The following is a 19,067-nucleotide window of genomic DNA, read 5'->3' as shown; positions in this document are numbered from 1 at the left end:
TAATATATATAAGGAGAGAAACTCATGATAAAAAAATAAGAATACTTGTGGTGGGATTTGAACCTTGGTCATCCAAATGATCTAACAAAACCTCAATCATTTCAACAGATTCAGTTTTTGTTATATTTATGCACACTTTAATATATATACATCTAAATACTTTTAAATTTTTAAATTAATTTTTTAATAAATATATATATATATATATTAAAATAATTTTAATTGACGTGTCTACTACGTATCCGTGTCAAAAAAAATTTATATATGCCGTATTTACGTATCAAATCGTGTCAAATACGGACACTCGTGTTCGTGTTCGTGTTTGCGTTACATATCTACAAACTGCTGTATATTAAGGCTTGTACTTCCATTTTTATGTTGTGAATAGATAAAAAAGCAAGAACCAGACAAATTAGAAGTAAAAAATAGCAGAAAAATATAGAAGATGATGATGGAGAGGAAAAGGAAATGGCACGCAACCGCCAAATCGATGTGCAGCAGTTGTAACCCACCTGCCATTCAGCGCTGTCATTCATCCGAAGAAGATTCTCGCTTCCCTTCTTCTACCCCAGTCATGAAATTTCCACTCTCTCCTCACGCATTTGGGTTTTGCATTCCACTTTCTCCAGCTTCCTCTTCCGCCTCGCTTCTCCGCAGTCTCCTCAATTCCTCTGGCCCTTTCTCCCTCACTCCGATCACCTGCTGTTCTCTAATGCCGCCCCTATCTTTCTGTTTCTGAGCGCCGAGGTCGCCTCCAGAGTTTCGATCATGGCGGAGGATGCCGGAGCACCGCGGCGTCCGCCGGCCGAGCAGTCTTTCCCGGATTTGCTGAAGAACACGCCGTCGAATATCCGCAGATTGGAGGATGAGATTGAGCAGTGCAAGGGCCACCAGAAGTATCTGGCTCAGACTCTCAGCCCTTCCGACGGCGGCGATGTCCGGTGGTACTTCAACAAGGTCCCTCTCGGCGAGAACGGTAAAGCTAGGGCTTACGTCAGCTTTCAGGTTGTTAGTTGCTGAATTTCGCAATTGAGGCTTGTTTTTGGTTTGCAGAGATGGCTGCTTCAGTTCCGAGGACTGAGATAGTCGGCAAGGGGGAGTATTTTCGGTTCGGCATGAGGGACTCTTTGGCGATTGAGGCTTCGTTTTTGCAGGTTTGGTTGAGTTTGTTATGATTTTTTTTTTAAGCTGAAGTTATGGTTGGAGTTGGTTTTGATTGATGTGGTGGTTTGATTTGCAACAATGTAGAGGGAGGAAGAGTTGCTTTCTTGTTGGTGGAGAGAGTATGCAGAGTGTAGCGAAGGTCCGAAAGAGCAGCCTGGTTCCAGTAAGAAGGTGGAGGAGACGGCCAAATCCTCACTAGAGAGAGCTCATTCGGTTCCGTTGAGTGACGAGGAAGAAGAGAGAGTTGGTGTTCCTGTTAAGGGAGGGCTTCATGAAGTATGTCTTTTTTTTTCTTTTCTTGCTAGACTTGTGTGGAAAGTTCAAGCTAATGTATTATTGAATGTCCCAGCGTTTAAATGGCATTATGTAGAGGTGAAGCATTTGAGCTCGAAGTGGTTTAGGGATGATCATTTGAGTTGAATTATTATTATTGCTGCAGGTAGATTTAGTGAAGCGGCATTGTTTCCCTGTTTATTGGGATGGAGAAAACCGGCGTGTGTTGAGAGGCCACTGGTTTGCTCGTAAAGGGGTTGATTGGCTGCCACTCCGTGAAGATGTTTCTGAACAATTGGAGATTGCATATCGTAGCCAGGTTTGCCTCATGTTGACATGCTGCATTGATTTTCTAGTTGGTACTCCTTTCCAGGTTTGGCGCCAGAGATGAATCTGACTTCCTATGCAGGTTTGGCACCGGAGAACTTTCCAGCCCTCTGGACTTTTTGCTGCTCGAGTTGATTTGCAAGGCTCTATTTATGTAAGAATTTTGATGTTGTGTACAATTTTCTCTAAGTTACTATTGTATTCTTAAACACATGTTTGCAATGCACCTATAGGGAATGCATGCACTTTTCACCGGTGAAGATAATACCTGGGAGGCCTGGCTCAATGCAGATGCTTCTGGTTTTTCTAATGTTATTTCTTTCAGTGGAAATGGAATCAAGCTTCGGCGTGGATATTCTGCATTTCTCTCTCCAAAACCCACTCAGGTTAGTGGTTTCAGGGCATAAGTTGTGATACTGCCTAAAAATTTCTGTCTACAAGATGGTTCTTTTTTTTTTCCTTAGTCAATTCAACTCGCAGATGCTTTAGAGTTTGTCTGAGTATCCCACTTATGCATATCTGTTATTGGTGCTCGTATATACTTTTATTTGTGTGTGAGCTTTTCTTTTGTTGTCATTTTAATATCTTGGTGTCTATAAGTTAGATTATACTGGAAGTTTTAATATGAAATTGATGATTTTGTGTCTAATAGAAGTCAGAAATTCTGTTCAAGATCTGGTGTACTTGTAAGTTTCATTATTTCTATAATGCCAATAAGAGAAATGAAAAAGGACAATGGAAACTATTACTGTTGACATCATGACAGTTTTCAAGTTTACATACATTTAGTCTTGATGGGTAGGTGTAAGCATCTGGAATAGGGTCTCATTAAGCAGCTATGTTCAGCTCCTGTGTGGTGCATGATTACTGTCATTATTGTCAAGAACGTGCCATTACCTCCGGAGTTTCACAAGAGTATATGTTGATCATTGTTTGTTGACATACCAGTCTTGTTGTATCCTGATCTCCACTAAGATAATGTTATCAGTTTCTACATCAGAAATCCTGTACAAAGCAACTTATCCCCTTGCTTACCAGGGTTTTTTTTTTCAATAGAATGAATTACGTCAGCAGAAGGAGGAGAAAATGGATGATTATTGTTCACAGGTATGATTGTTTCACTTCTAAATAAAGATCTATACCTGATTGTTGGATCCTTCTATAAACTGTATAAAGTATTCTTTCCTCGTAGAATCTCTATATAATATATGCATTTTTTCCCTACAAATGAAGTTGCACAGATCTTAAGAGATATATAGTTGTGAACAAATAGCCTGCGGAATGGATACCTTGATTCTGTAACTAGAAACACATAGCAGGGTGAATGGCAACCTTGAGTTGCAAGTCCACGGGTGTCATTTTGTTATTTACTGCACGGCCTGCGTGGTTGTGGTATGGAAATCTTGTCATAGTGAAGTTCGTAGGCTGCAAATTGTTGTGAATACCATTGACTAGTTCTATAATCGATGTATATAATGCCAACTTCAACCATATGTGATATCCCTGAAATAGAAATTCATGTGACCCATAATTCTAGAACCATCCTGCCTTTTCTGCATCAGATTATTATAATTAGCTGAAGTTTAATTTGATATTCAGTTTCCAGGTCACAAACATGTGATATTACTATTTGAGGGTGATTGTGCTATACAAGCCGCAAAAACTTAAACTTGTTCACCCAATCTTTAAAGTTTTTTCAGAGAAGATATAAAAGTGCCTGGCATGAGTCTGTTTCGGTCTTTTGAGTTGTTTATCTGTTTCTTACATCATCTGGTTGTAACAGTATACTCTCTTGTATTATGATTTGTTTGTTTATTGGTGATAACATTAACAGCTGCAGTTCGCATGTAAAAGCATTTAATATTACATTTCTGGGTTAGGTTCCTGTTCGACATCTTGTGTTCATGGTTCATGGTATAGGCCAAAGATTGGAAAACTCCAATCTGGTTGATGACGTTCGTAACTTTCACCATATAACAGCAAGTCTTGCTGAAACACACCTTACTTCACACCAACGTGATACTCAAAGGGTTCTTTTCATACCATGCCAGGTAAGTTATTACTTTCATTAATATCTATTATGCATCTAGCTACATGATATCTATTCTATAACTGAACCTTTATCTCAAAAAGCATGAGACAGGAGAGTTTTGTGATCCATGTTAATTTAATATTATAATTTAAGTGACAACATACTCTCTTGTTGCATTTCTGTGAAACACAATCTACATAATATTCTAAATTGCTGCTATTTGCATTTCAGTGGAGAAGGGGTTTGAAGCTTAGTGGTGAGACTGCAGTAGAAAAATGTACTTTAGATGGTGTGAAGGGTTTGCGAGTCATGCTGAGTGCAACTGTTCATGATGTGTTATACTACATGAGCCCCATATATTGTCAGGACATCATCAACGCGGTAGGGTCTACTTGATTGTTAGATTGTCAGTATATTTTCCTGATACACTTGTGATGATATTGTAAGTCTAGTTTCTTATGAATGTCTTCTTGGACATAAATGGTGGCATTTGCACTGCACTCAACTCTTGCGTCTTTGCCTGACCAGGTGTCCAACCAATTAAATCGGTTATATTTAAAGTTTCTTAGAAGGAATCCAGATTATGATGGAAAGGTATGTGGTTGAAAGAGAGCTAATATATTTAGTCAAGTGATGGCCGTAATAGTATGAATCAAGTTTAGTGATCTCTCGTTGTCCTTACATCCATGTAGGTTTCCATATATGGTCATTCTTTGGGAAGTGTCCTCTCTTATGATATCCTTTGCCATCAAGAGAATTTGTCCTCCCCATTTCCAATGGATTGGATGTACAAAGAGTATGCTAGAAATGAGATATCTTCTCCTGATATGAGTAATCAATCACTTACTGATCACTCTGTTACTAATTTGGGAGATGTAGTCGCTTCTGTGTATAATCAAAGTGATGGCATGGGTTCGTTTGTTGAAGGAAATCTGAATGCACTACCAACTGTAGTAATGCATGAGGAGGGAGTTGCTGAAGATGCATTTAATGTTGTGAGTTATGAGACATCAGATTTGAATGAGTTCAAGGCAAGTTGTATGGACTTGAAACAAACACAGGGTCACAGTTATGTGCATGAATCTGTTTCTGAAGATGGTGACAAGTTTAAACAGAATGTCTCGGATGGAACTACTAGCATGGAATGTGGAGTCCCAGTTGATCACATAGAGAAAGTGGTTGAAGAAGTATGTGAAGAAACGAGCAATAAAGACGAAGTAGTCAAATCACTGAGGGAGGAGGTGAGAGGCATAAAGATATGATACAGGCTGCCTGGCGTTTTTGTTGAATGTATAGGTGATATACTCGGTAGTTTTTTGTATTTTTTATCAATATATTCTTTTTCTGATCCAGATTGATTCTCTAAAAGCCAAAATAGCAGAACTGGAAACCAATTGTGATGGTAGAGTTGGTAGTCCAGGATTGAATCAAGGTAATCTCTGATATGTGTATTATCTATTATTTATTTCATTTGATATGTCTTCTTGTGCAATGATATGCATAACCTGCACAGGAAATGAAGACATTCTTGCTTCTGCACCACAAACATCAATCTTGGAGAAATTGCCTCCCGGGCAAGAGGGCTCAACTCAGAGTTATACCCCTTATATCAAATACACGAAACTTGAATTCAAGGTGCAAGAAAAGGAAAATTTTATTTCTGTACTATATACTCATGTATCTCCAGATTAACATGTGCAAAGAAACCGAGTTTTGAATAATTCTTTTGAAAGTTAAGATAATTTGGATGGCAGTCTTAAAATGCAAACAGTGAAACTATAATTTTTTTATGCACTCTGTTACTCATTGTGTCAAACTCTTCATATATCAGGTTGATACATTTTTTGGGGTTGGATCACCCCTTGGGGTCTTCCTGGCCCTCCGTAATAAACGTATTGGAATAGGTAATGATCAGTGTGATGTATTTATATGCTTTACTTGCTGTTTCTTGCCCTTTTGATAACTTTCTCTGTAGGATAGTTTAATTCTCATCTATGCTTATAATATATAGTTATTGTTTAGTGGGATAATATTCTAGATATGTGCTGAGATTTGTGTTGATTCTTTTAATTAGGAGTTCTCGTGTAAGCCTTCTTGTTATATTATGGTGCTAGGCTGATGGCTGTCCAGATTTGGTAGCTCAGATATTTTCTGCCTCTGAGACCTCTATCAGAGATTTAATGTGCTTTAATTCCTCTCTGTTCCAGGCAAGGGGAAAGATTATTGGGAAGAGGAAAATATATGTGAGGAGATGCCAGCTTGTCGGCAAATGTTCAACATATTTCACCCCTTTGATCCTGTTGCATATAGGTCTGTTGCAGTCTAGTTCTCTTGATTCAAAAATTTCAAATATGAAATCTAATTTGCACCAACACATTAGCAGACATCATTTTTGTTTTGGGATATGGCTCATAATGGCAACTAGTTGGTGAATATAGTGACATGGTAGCTTAAATGACGTGAAACAGAAATTGGAGTGTCATAATCTATCATAAAATTCTTAGACCATTATGCCTGTTCAAAATACCCTGTATCTCTGTTCAGATTCTTATGACTTTAGTTTTAATTATATTTGGTGCAATGAAGCATTTGCATTGGAATTCACATGTAAGTCAAACATAAGACTTTTAACCGCTAAATGCGGAGTCGTGCACAACTAAAGATCACATCCAGACATCTTTCTGGTTAATTTAGACATTTCAAATAGTTCTACTTATTATTTTGAGACATTTGCATTTGGTTCTTGATAATTCTATTATTTCTCGTTTTCTCTTATACAATCTGTCTAATCTGGAGAGGTTGCGATAATTTTTCCTCATTTTAAAAACAGAATAGAGCCACTTGTGTGTAAAGAATACATTGGCAGGCGACCTGTTATTATACCCTACCACAAAGGTGGAAAGAGGTTGCATATTGGATTTCAGGTAGAGGAATTCATCATCATATACAGAATTGTGGAAGACTTTTCTCTCTTTATCTCTCTCATACCCTGAAGTGCAGGAATTTACTGAAGATTTAGCGGCTCATTCTCAAGCAATAATGGATCGTCTAAACTTCATAAAAGTGGGTTCCATTATACTGTTCAATATTGCTATTATTATCTTCTTAGCATCAACTGCCGACTTGTGTCAATACAATGATTTTGTGCAATTACCAGTTTAGAAATACTCATCCCCATTGGTTGTCAATTTTTTGACCAGATTCCATGATTAAAACAAAATTTCACTCTGTGTTGCACGCAACTTGAGTTATTCAATTACATGTGTTTTGGTTTTATTATTTGTAGAGTTATTTCAACTCTAAGGGGACTTACACTTGTACTCTGTTTGTACAGGTTAAAGTTCTGACAGTTTGCCAGTCAAGAAACACGGATATTCTAGAAGGTAACAGATATTTTGTTTTACATCTGCTTGTCAATGACAGTGACATATAGAACGAAGGATTTCTTCATACTATAGAAAAGAAACAACACAATGGGTTCAGGGTTAAAACTTAAACTTCATACCCTAAAATAGTAATACTAAAACGTAGTACTGCTATTCTTATCCAAAATTCTTTCAGAAGATTACTGCATTTGTATTTGTTTATTTATATTTGGTTAAATTACAGAAGAAGAAAATGCCGAAGAACAAGAGGAGAGATCATATGGCACTCTTATGATGGAAAGGATAACTGGAAGTGAAGGAGGACGGATAGATCATGTGCTTCAAGTGCGTAACCCAGCACCCTTTTACTCTTGAAACATTCAAGCATTCAGCCACTCAGGCACATCAAATTTACACACATACATTTGTGCATCCACATCTCATTTTTCATGGTTATCTTTCTGGAAATATGCCCTGCAACTTTTTTCTCCCATATGCTTCTAGTGCTGTAATTGTATGTTTTTCTCTTCTCTTCCTATATGCTAAAATAACCATTGATTTCCCACCTCACAAAGGTTGGGAATCCAAATAGGTTTTAGATTGGTTTGGGGAGGGGGAGGAGAGACATTGACAAGAGATTGGACTAGCATGTGTTGTTGCATGGTCCATCAATTATAAATTCATAAGTGACGAACTTGAATGCTTTAGTTGCTTTGTTTGAATCCGTGAGAAATTTACTTCACCCCATGACATACAAAAGATGCGAGTGGTGATTTAATTTGAATCCTTTAGAAATTTGAATTCTATTGAAAATCCTTCTTTCTGTTTTAAATTATTTGTAACGTATGTATCATTGTTTGCATTGTTGCCTTGTTTGCATATTTATCTCTTGTTTGTAACTGGTGCAGCTACTTTTTCTGATTTCTCAATAAGTTTGTGTTGATAATGCAGGACAAAACATTTGAACATCCATATATTTCTGCAATAGGAGCACATACGTAAGTACCTAGTCAACTGTATTCTTGTACAATCAGACTTGCTATCCTTACCTTTTTCTCCATAATTTGTTTGCATGGTTGATGCAAACTGTCATACTTCTGCGCCAGCACAGAAATCATCGATTAAACCCTTGTCAAATGTCTCTCATATTGAAATTGTTTATATATACACACACACACGCACGGCCAATCAATTTTTTGCTAAGTTGAGGTCTTGAGGCACTTGTTCTTTTCAGAATCACTTTCTGTTTTTATTTTCTTGAATGTTATTAGGTTAGAGAATTAGAATGAACTCCATCAATAAGATAAGGAAAGAGGTAATAATATTACCGGTGGAACTGTTAAAAACTGTTGGGTCTTCTATATTATCTGTGTCCCTTTCTTCAATAAGCAATATGAATTTATATTGATGTGGTACCTCCAGTACATTGTGTATAAAACTGTAAAACACATCTGTTATATTTAAATGTTCATCATTTGAGGTGAACCCTTCATGTGCAGGAACTATTGGAGGGATTACGATACTGCCCTTTTCATAATGAAACACTTGTATCGCGGTATAGATGACAACAACTTACCCGTGGGATCTAGTAGGGAAGACTCAAAACATAAAATGGGTTTACCTGGCTGGTCAGATCAAACAGAGACAATAGATGAGGAGCTTTCTCTGACATTTTCTGAAAGAAGTATGACCAGAATTTTCTTTGAGTCTTAAGAACGTTTTGAGCATCTCATTGTAACATAACTCTTTCCTTGCATGTTTTGCAGAGTGAAGATACTACAGTAGGGACATTTCTATGACAGTGTTAAGAGCATGCAGCCCAAAGCTTTTTTTTTTTTTATAAGAACTCAACTCATTGTATGCGGCAGTGGTAGCTTCCTCCCCGAGCTTCCTTAGGGAGCGTTGGTGGTGGTGGGGGCGGTGCATGGTGATGTAGACTCATAGTTCCTTGCAGATATTGATGATATGGCTAATCCCCTGTGATTGTGTACATAAGAATAATGTCGTCTAACATGCTAAACCAAATCAGTTTTAGAGAGTTGTACATACTTTGTAATTGAATCGAGCAGAGGAGCTGTTGTCGGCTTATTTAGCCAGGAATTGTACACAGAAAATACATGGATTATAAAGAGAATTATTTCAGACTGAACAATGAACACTTCCCCATCGTTATTCTGCTTCTTGTGTGATGCTACTCGTTAGCTTATCAAAACAATCAGACGATTATCTCCCATCATTTACTGGTAACATGATGTGGTTTCTCATTGTGTCGTACCCAGAACTCGTATCACCACCGCCTCCATGGCTAAAGGTTTCCAGTGATATGCCTCCAAGCAAGTGTTCAATCTCCTGTGAATTAGATTCATCATTATTAACCCACGGATGATACATTGCCGTCCTTCTCAGTCCCTCAAGCTCGCTTGCTACTTCCATCATGGTTGGTCTCTCTTCTCCTTTAACTGTCAAGCACCTCTTTGCAAGGTTAGAAACTTCCTTGAGCTGATCATCACTTGCTCCATTCACAACAAACTCATCCAGCACTTGCACCAACCGGTTTTCTTTCACTGCTGAAAGAAAGAACATGGCGAGATTTCTGACCTCCTCTTGCCTGTCGAACGAAACCGCCTTCTTTCCTGTTAGTAGCTCCACAAGCACAACACCGAAGCTATAGACATCACTCTTGTCAGTCAACTGGCTTGTTTGCAAGTATTCAGGGTCTAAGTACCCGAGCGTGCCTTGTACCATTGTCGATAACTCAGCTTGATCCAATGGTACCAATCTGGAGGCACCAAAATCAGCCACTTTTGCTGTAAGGCTTTCATCTAGAAGTATGTTAGTGGACTTGACATCTCTGTGGATGATAGGAACAGAAGCTGCCGAGTGCAAGTATGATAGCACTCCAGCAGCTTCAGCAGCTATCCTTAATCGTGTCTCCCAAGCAAAGTTGGATGCCTTGCTTTTGTTGTGGATGTAGTCGAATAGCGTACCATTTGTGACAAACTCATAAACTAGTAGGGGGACTTCTGTCTCGAAACAACAACCTAAAAGCTTCACCACATTTCTGTGATTGATTTGGGAAAGCACCAGTACTTCATTAATGAATTGCTCTATCTGGCTTTGATCAACTACCTTGGATTTCTTGATTGCAACTACACTTCCATCTGATAAAATTCCTTTGTACACTGTACCGTAGCCTCCCTTCCCGACGATTCTAGTCTCATGGTAGTTGTTGGTGGCCTTGTCAAGTTCTTCTGCCGTAAAGATTTGTGCAGTTTGGTTATTGGCACCACCTTGTCGTTCTGAAAGTTGTTGCAACATTAGTCCTCCATTTTGCCTGAAGAACTTCTCCTTCAGCTTCATGAGTTTCCATCTTCTGTAGCCCAGATACAACCAAGAACTACACATTAGGAACGAAATGAGGCCGACAGCGATTCCTGCATTTTCAAAAGTCTTGAGCATCAACCTCTATAGCTTTCACAAATGTCAAGACATAAACTATCTCTTGTGTCACCCCTTACTTTATATGAAATTTGAACTATCTTATGTTACCAAACAGAGCATCAACAATAGGGTTTAATTAATAGCTTTACTCACCAACGGTGATTTGAACAACTAATGTTCTGTTAGCAATGCAACCTTCTTCCCCTGCTATACCATTGCCATGGTAACCTTTGCGGCAAAGACAGTTATGACTTCCCTCTGTATTTACACATCTTTGTGCACATTTATTGAGTTCTGGATACTCACATTCATCAATATCTGTACACATTATATGACAATACATGAAAACATTAGTATTGTAAGCATAGTTTCATTTCTAACCAGCAAAGTTTTGTGGTAAACCAAATAGAGAAGTTGATCGATGGATACCTTGACAACCGTAAGAGAGGTATGGATTCCCTTGATAACCATCTTTGCACTTGCATCGGTAGCCCGATCCGCTTTCAACATTTTCACATCTGCTGTTACCTTGACAGGCGCTGCCTTCAAGTACTTGTTCGCAAGTCTCATTTCCAATTGACCAATCAAGCACAGCTGGAAGTACTGTAACATCCTGTAAATCCATGAGCATAGCTGAGGTGAAGTTGAACTTGCTTTCTTCCACAACAAAAGCGTAGCTGCATGGATTGAAATACCAAACACCTGTATGATTTTCGTAACTATTCACATATACTTCAAAATAGTTTACACCTTTAGCAATTGATGTCCGGCAGCATCCTATACCGGAACAAGAATAATTGGTAACATAGTCAATGCTCTCACATGTTGAGAGGCAGCCGCCTGTGTACTTCTTGATCTTGCCCTGGTAGCCTCGGATCTCAGCATAAGTGTCACATCCAACTGCAATGAACACATTATCAGTGTAGGAGATACTGAATTTGGAGAGGCGGAGCCAGGGAGAATTTTTCTTTGTACGCACACCGGATGATTCGTAGCAGTCGTGAGCTATGAATTGCATGATATTCAATTTGCCATCAACAGAAATGTTTGTGACCTCAACAGTGCCTAGAAATGGTTTCGGAGGATCATATGTGGTGTTGCAAAATATAAGGAACTGTTCATCATGGTAACAAGCCTTTGTCGTACCAAAAGGGTATGGTATGCTAATATTGCCGCAGGTAGCTCGGCAACCAGGCTTCACATCTTGATCAGCTACTTGTGCTTGTGCTTGTGCTGCTATGGCTACTAGTACTGACCCTAACAGAAGTTGGAGAAGCATGATGTTTCTGTTTGACTATGGTTTCTTCTTCGTTGATAAGTCGGAAGGTAGAATCGCAGACTGTAGATATCTCATATCACACGTTTATTGAAAGGACGCTCATAGAATTCCAAGTTCATCCAAGTCTTGGTCACTAATGGACCATATCAACCAAAAATAATGAAGCACAAAATTCATTTCTAATTTCAAAGCCAATAACCCGAACGTTGATTTGTCATGATTCATGAGCTGTATGTTTTTCTACAAGTTGTTCTGGTATCACATCAATGATACGTACTAATTAATCTGTAATTTGTTGGTTAATCAAACAAGATATAAACAAATGCAAGGTTGAATAGTCATCCATCTGAACCTTAGGCAAAGTTTCATATGGACTAATATTCCAATTCGAATTTGAATCAGTCCTACTTTGTGACCTATCAAAGAGATTCATGCGCCAATCAGCTGAGAATTAGTACTCACAATCATTTTTACATGTATTGCCATTTTACTGCAAATATTGTCATAATAAAGATCGAGGACATGGCATTCTGTCTGATCGATACTGTCACTAGTTTGTAATAAAAACACATAACACCCTTCAAGCATATAATTCAGAAATTTCGATGTTGATCATACTTGATCTACAGATTCTGAACAGAGCGATGGGTGGCCATACCTTTCAGTGACTAGTGTATGGAATTCGGCTCAAAGTAGGGCCGGAATTGGAACTCTTGTTGTGGGGTGGGCTTGGGTTTGGACCTCTATAATTTTGTCTGTTCAACAGAAAAAAAAAATGTGGGATTTGCAGCCTCACCTTGCCGAATGGATCAGCTAACTCAGCATTAGGGTGAGACAAATAAAATTGGGTTGCGCATTCCCTCTTTATATCCAATTGACCAATCGATCGAGAACCACCGGAAACTGAGAGACGTTCCTTAAATCGAGCAGCTTGTCAGAGGTGACGTTGAACTTACCCTCTCTATTGCAAGTAGCACAAATAGCAGCTCAAGCACTCTATCTCCGCTCATAGACATGGCTAGCTAATCTATAGATTCGTTATTGAATGAGGAATTTGGCTGTGGAATGCTAGTAAGAGAGTTATGGTCCTCTTAAATTGCAGCTTGGGGCGAGTTAGGAAGACTTGTTTGAGTCTTTTTACTCGGGAAGGAAGACTTGTGAGTTGACTGTCTAATCAGTAACAGTCACCGGACGCGTAAGATCAAGGTCTAGCGAGTCAAGCTATGTATGAATTATGACCCCCGAGTTCTTGTAATATCACTTACCTTGCGATTGAATTATCTCCCATATATATGTCCTGCAAGGCTATGGTGCCAAAAGATTCGTAAAAAATGCCTCAAATTAAACAACAACCCTCTTTAGTTAGAGTCCCGTTTAATTGTGCAACTTAATTATCAAGCGTATGGTACGTTGCGAAACTAGGTTGCATGACATTAATTACCTGATTAAGAGGGATGTGTCATGTGTGCATGCATTTCAGGTATAGCTAATTAACTAGTCTTCGATCGGGCTGAGGAACCTGCCCAGAAAATTGATTGGTAACAACAAGTTTTAGAGGGATGTACATTTGTAACGGAATTTCTGCATAGAGCTGGTGTTAATTAGGAATTTTACACAGATCATATTGACCATAAAAAGTAAATTATTCTAGACTGAACGGTGAACGTATACTTCCCATTGTAGCTGTGCTTTGTTCCTAATACCGACTTACTAGGCTGAGTAAAACTAACACAATTATCTCACAGCTGTTGCATATGCCTAGCAAGGCAATCACAGAGACTAGGCACATTATCAAATGGACCAGTATACAAGCACCAGCGGCACAATCATCTTCGATCATCAACTGGTAATAGGATATGGTTCCTCATGGTGTCATATCCAGAACTTATAACGCCACCTTCTCCATGACCAAAAGTTTCCATTGCTATTTCACTGAGCAAGTGCTCACTCTCCTATGCATTGGTTTCATCATCATTAACCCATGGATGATGCATTACCATCCTTCTCAGTCCCTCGAGCTCCATTGCCACTTCCTTCATGGTTGGCCTTTCTTCTCCTTTTACTTTCAAACACCTCTTTGCAAGGTAAGAAACTTCCTTTAGTTGCTCGGTTTGCCTCATTCACAATACAACCATCAATTACTTGTAGCAAGCGATCATCTATCAGCGCAGAGAGAAAATACATGGCTAGATTTCTCTCCTCCTGTGGCTTGTCGAATGAAAGCGCCTTCTTTCCTGTCAGTAATTCCACAAGAACAACCCAAAGCTATAGACATCACTCTTGTCAGTTAACTGGCTTGTTTGCAAGTACTCAGGGTCTAAATACCAATGTTTTAAAAGGCTAAGGCATAGCCGAGTCGTTTTTGGAAGAGTCTCACCAAGGCGTAAGCCTTATATATGAATTCATAATTTCGTATACTTGTGCATTGATTAATCTTATATGTAGTCTTATATGTAACATGATTTGTAACCAAAATAGACATGATAAATAGTTATTCATTCGTAACAAATACATATCAAAACCATGCAATTAATCAAATCACCTTGCATAACATAAATTTATATATTAAAATATTAACAAGTCTTGAAATTAAAAAATAAGAACAATGTTTGGACTAACTTCAAGCTTCAAAATCGTCATCGTCATCAATTAGAATATCACCATTTAAATCATCATCACCATCACCTCCAACACCGACACCTCCAACAACATCATCTCCAACACCAACATAGGTTTGGTAGAGGGGATCGGTAGAGGTGGTCTTTCTAAAGTCTCAATCTCAAAACCTAAAATACCACATCCAAAAAAATAGTTTTTTAAATATAAAAATTGTCTATTCAAAAAAAAAATCTTGAACTAAAAATAATAATTTTTTTGAGGTTTTCGCCTTTTGCACCTCAAAACGCGCCTTGGTATGCGCCTTTTGCGTCTCGACGCCTAGGCAACTAAGACTAAGGCCTTTTAGCCTACGCATTGCGCCTTTTACGCCTTAAGGCTCGCCTCAGGCGCACTTTTTAAAACTATGCTAAATACCCTATCGTTCCTTGCACCATTGTGGATAGCTGAGCTTGATCTGACGGAACCAATCTCGAGGCACCAAAATCAGACACCTTTGCTGTAAGATTATCATCCAGGAGTATGTTTGTGAACTTGACATCTCTGTGAATGATGGGAATAGTAGCTTCAGAGTGCAAGTGTGATAGCACTCCAGCAGTTTCTGCAGCAATCCTTAAACGAATGACCCAACCGAAGTTAGACGTCTTGCTTTTGTTGTGGATGTAGTCGTATAGCGTACCGTTGGTGACAAACTCATAAACTAGTAGTGGGACTTCTGTTTCGAAACAACAACCCAAGAGCTTTACTACATTTTTATGGTTGATTTGGGAGAGTACGAGACTTCATTTATGAATTGCTGTATTTGGCTTCGATCCACAAGCTTACACTTCTTGATTGCAACCACGGTTTCCTTTTCTCTTTCATCTGCTGTAATCCCTTTGTAGACTGTACCAAAACCTCCTTTGCCAACGATTCTGGCTTCACTGAAATTGTTGGTAGCCTTCTTAAGCTGGTCTTCGCTGTAGATTTTATCCCTTTGGTTATTGGCCGAAAGCTGTTGCTTCAACATGTGTCCTCCATTTTGGATGAAGAACATCTCCCTGAGCTTCATAAGCTTCCATCTTTTGTGGACCAAGTACAACCAGGAGCTGCCTATTAACAAGGTTATGAGGCCAACACCGAGTCCTAAATTTCAGACACATCTATGCATTACTATGTCTGATGTTTTTCGTAGCCAAATGGAGGAGAGTGCTACTGCAACTTACCAACTGTAATTTGGACAACATTTGCTGGGTCAGCGATACAGTCTACCGAGCCTGCTGTGCCATTGTTATGGAACCCTTTGTGGCAAGCACAATATAGCTCCCGTTTGTATTTATGCATCTTTGTTTGCACGTCTTAGCAATCACCGGATCCTTGCATTCATCAATATCTGCAAAGCACGTAATATATATATATATATATATATATAGTAGTTACAGATATGAACCAACCAGCAAACGACTAGGCAAGTAGCTTATTGTAATTCAAGTTTTTGAGAAGTGAAATAGGTAGTTAGGTATCAGTGCAGCCATTTAGGTATGGATTCCCCTTGTAACCTTTGTTGCACTTACATGAATTTTTCCTTGTATCCCTGCATGTCTCATTTCCAATTGACCAATCGAAAACCACCGGAAACTGAGAGATATTCCTTAAATTGTGCAATATGTCAGAATTGAAGTTGAACTTACCCTCTTGGACAAGAAAAGCATAGCTGCAGGGATTGAACTCCCAAACATTCGCTTGATTCTGATCTCGTAGCTACTTACGTTGATGTCGAAGGAAGTCATTCCTTTAGCAATAGCTGTTTGGCAACAGCCTATACCAGAGCATGAATAATTGGACACAAACTTTGTGGTTTCGCATTTGAGAAGCACCCACGCGTGTACCCATAGCTTGAACCGTTGAAGCCAATAATCTTGGCATAGGTGTCGCAACCAACGCCTACGAATTTGTTGTCCGTGTCTGAGATGTAGAACTTTTTCAAAGAGAGATATGGGTTGGAGCCTTCCGATGGCTCATCCTTCTCGGTAAAATAAGCCATGGCTATGTCTTGAGTAATGTAGAGCTTCCCATCAATGGATATGTTCGTGACCTCAATGTCACTCACTCGAAGAAATGGCTTTGGAGGGTCAAAACTGTTGTTACAAGTAATGAGGAAATTTTCATCATGGTAACAACCCTCTTCTCCAAACGGATAGGGAATGCTAACGTTGCCACATTTGTCTTGGCAACCCTCTCTAATCACGGAAGGAAGACTTGTGAGTTGACTATCTAATCAGTAACAGTCACCGCGTAAGATCAAGGTCTAGCGAGTCAAGCTATGTATGAATTATGACTCCCGAGTTCTTGTAATATTACTTACCTTGCGATTGAATTATCTCCCATATATATGTCCTGCAAGGCTATGGTGCCAAAAGATTCGTAAAAATGCTTCAAATTAGAAGTACCGGGGAGGAAATTTGTAACCAGGGCCGGTCCTAGACATTTAATGCCCTTTACATAAAAAACTTTCATTAAAAAATAAAAGTATTTTTTTCCTATCATATATTCACAGCAAATTTTGTAACATAAGAAAAAAAACCTTTGAAAATTGATAAAAAGAAAGAATGAAGCTTGGTGGTGTCATTGCAAGTCTTGTCCAAAGCTTAATTAACTGGAGCAAAAAAAACAAAAAGTTTGATAAACAATATTGAAAATGCTAGGCTTGTGAACATAACCAAGACAATGAATAATGAATGAAGGTTATGAAGCCAAAGGAAAAGGGAAAACCTCTTGCTCTTCAATCCCGAAGCCGGAAACAAGAACAAAGTGAGCAACATCAAGCATCCTTACCCAATTTTTCAAAGGGAGAAAAACACAACAAATTTTTAACTCCAACTATTGAGAGAATCCATCTTGCATATACGAAACTAGGAGAAATTTGAGCAATTTGAATGATGGTGAGAGTTTAAAATTGAGAGATGATGAAAAAATTTGGGTAGATTGTGAGCAATTTATGAAGAGAGTAGATTGTATTTAATTGATTGTGGAGAAGATAAATCGTCATTTACTATTGCTACAATGAAAATTTTTCATAATTGATACAATAAAAGAAGAAGAAGAGGAGATTGAAGTTAACAATTAATTTTTTTTCTCTTGTTTAGAAGTCGGCCTACAAAAGCACATATACAAAAACCTGTTGTGCCCCTTTTGATTCTGTGCCCCGTGCGGTCGCATGGCCTGCACTGCCCCAAGGCCGGGCCTGTTTGTAACTAATTATGCGACAATTATGTAATAGTTTCTCCTCTTAATCTTCAAATATTTGTAACTAATTAAACGAGAATAATGCAGGAATTAATTAAGCGACAACCCTCTTTGGTTAGAGTCCCGTTTAATTGTGCAAAACTTAATTATTAAGCGCATGGTACGTTGAGAAATTAGGTTGCATGACATTAATTACTTGATTGAGAGGGATGTGTGCATGCATATAGCTAGGTACAGCCAATTAACTACTCTTCGATCGATCGGGCTGAGAAACCTGCCCAGAAAATGAGAAAATTGATTGGAGTAACAACCAGTTCCAGAAAATTGACGTGAAGAATCAGTCTTCTTAGTGTACGAACTTGCATTGATGTGTAGAGCCCATTTTGAACCCTAGTGAACAACATGCAAAAGCCACCCCGTAGTTAATTTTCTCAACTTCCAGCTGAACTGATCGCGACTTAGAAATCATGCCAATTATTCCACGTGAAACTTCAAGCAACTCTCCAAGTGTTTGCCAAAACATTGGTCATTGGATCATCTATTTCATTACCCTAGCCATGTTTGAATACGTCATAGTTGTTAATTAGATCTTGTGTAGAAATTTAAATAGTTCCGATTTAATTTATTTCTTCAAATTTCGTTAATCATATTATTGTACGTGTCCAATACTTCATGCCAAGAGTACTAAAATGCTATTGTCATTGTAGTTGAAGCCACTAATTTACGTGAATACCTTATGATTTGTACCTCTACAGTTCGCTAAAATTATCATTGAATGTGATTTAAAAGTGTTAATTGACTGTGTGAAAGTGTGCGCTTAACTAGAAGCACATCTACTCATTTAGTGTTAACATTTATGATATAAGATATTACTTAGTTTGTTTATCGGTTTTATTGTTGTTATTTTATCAGTGATGGATCTTAAAATATATTTCCGAATGTGCCAAAATTTTCAAAAGACGAAAAAATACCAAATTTTGAAACTAAATTCAACATTTATACACAAATATATCATAATTATATAATAATTAAAATATTTATTTTCATTTGCTGCGGGGGCCACAGCCCCGTCTGTCCTCCATTAAGTTGGCATACAGCCGCGTACAGCAGATTTTTCCCATTAGGGTTCATCTGCAGTACATTGCTATATGTTATACAGCAATGTTTTAAAGACAAAAGAGAGGGGAACGTGAGATGCACGAGAGGAAGTGTGTGAAGTTTTGGGAAGGATTTGCTGTATGTATGGCATACAACCGCGTACAGCAGATTTTTCCCATTAAGTTCCGCCATTTTACTTTATACATGTTCATAACGAAGCCAAATTTGTGGCGGATAAATTTATTAC

The 19,067-nt window shown here is 38.4% G+C and overlaps 1 protein-coding gene and 1 pseudogene across 2 annotated transcripts; one reads left to right on the top strand and one right to left on the bottom strand.

Annotated features, from left to right (window-relative positions):
* Window positions 1-479: 479 nt before the first annotated feature.
* Window positions 480-9,257, top strand: LOC126784814 (phospholipase SGR2). 2 transcript variants are annotated; one of them, XM_050510324.1, is made up of 22 exons: window positions 480-976; window positions 1,054-1,154; window positions 1,249-1,440; window positions 1,604-1,756; window positions 1,847-1,918; window positions 1,998-2,150; window positions 2,821-2,871; window positions 3,645-3,815; window positions 4,028-4,177; window positions 4,325-4,390; window positions 4,489-5,037; window positions 5,150-5,228; window positions 5,310-5,431; window positions 5,628-5,700; window positions 6,004-6,106; window positions 6,627-6,720; window positions 6,797-6,859; window positions 7,131-7,179; window positions 7,406-7,506; window positions 8,113-8,159; window positions 8,661-8,845; window positions 8,928-9,257. In XM_050510324.1, exons 1-22 carry the CDS (start codon window positions 769-771, stop codon window positions 8,930-8,932), a joined length of 2,787 nt encoding a protein of 928 aa, XP_050366281.1. In that variant the 5' UTR covers window positions 480-768; the 3' UTR covers window positions 8,933-9,257. The 2 variants fall into 2 exon arrangements, with proteins under 2 accessions (XP_050366281.1, XP_050366280.1); XM_050510323.1 differs by having other exon boundaries at window positions 8,661-9,257.
* Window positions 9,145-17,305, bottom strand: LOC126784294 (uncharacterized; annotated as a pseudogene).
* Window positions 17,306-19,067: the final 1,762 nt, after the last annotated feature.

Source organism: Argentina anserina, chromosome 2, assembly GCF_933775445.1.
Source record: "Argentina anserina chromosome 2, drPotAnse1.1, whole genome shotgun sequence".
Taxonomy (NCBI): Eukaryota; Viridiplantae; Streptophyta; class Magnoliopsida; order Rosales; family Rosaceae; genus Argentina; species Argentina anserina.
The sequence above is the reverse complement of the archived record's forward strand: the minus strand, read 5'-3'. Positions and strand labels throughout refer to the sequence as shown.

Excerpts from the sequence above, each read along its gene's own strand:
- LOC126784814 (XM_050510323.1), top strand. The coding sequence starts at position 769 with ATGGCGGAGGATGCCGGAGCACCGCGGCGTCCGCCGGCCGAGCAGTCT. Across the intron at positions 1,155-1,248 it reads TTGAGGCTTCGTTTTTGCAG|AGGGAGGAAGAGTTGCTTTC; the intron begins GTTTGGTTGAGT and ends GCAACAATGTAG. Across the intron at positions 7,180-7,405 it reads AAACACGGATATTCTAGAAG|AAGAAGAAAATGCCGAAGAA; the intron begins GTAACAGATATT and ends GTTAAATTACAG.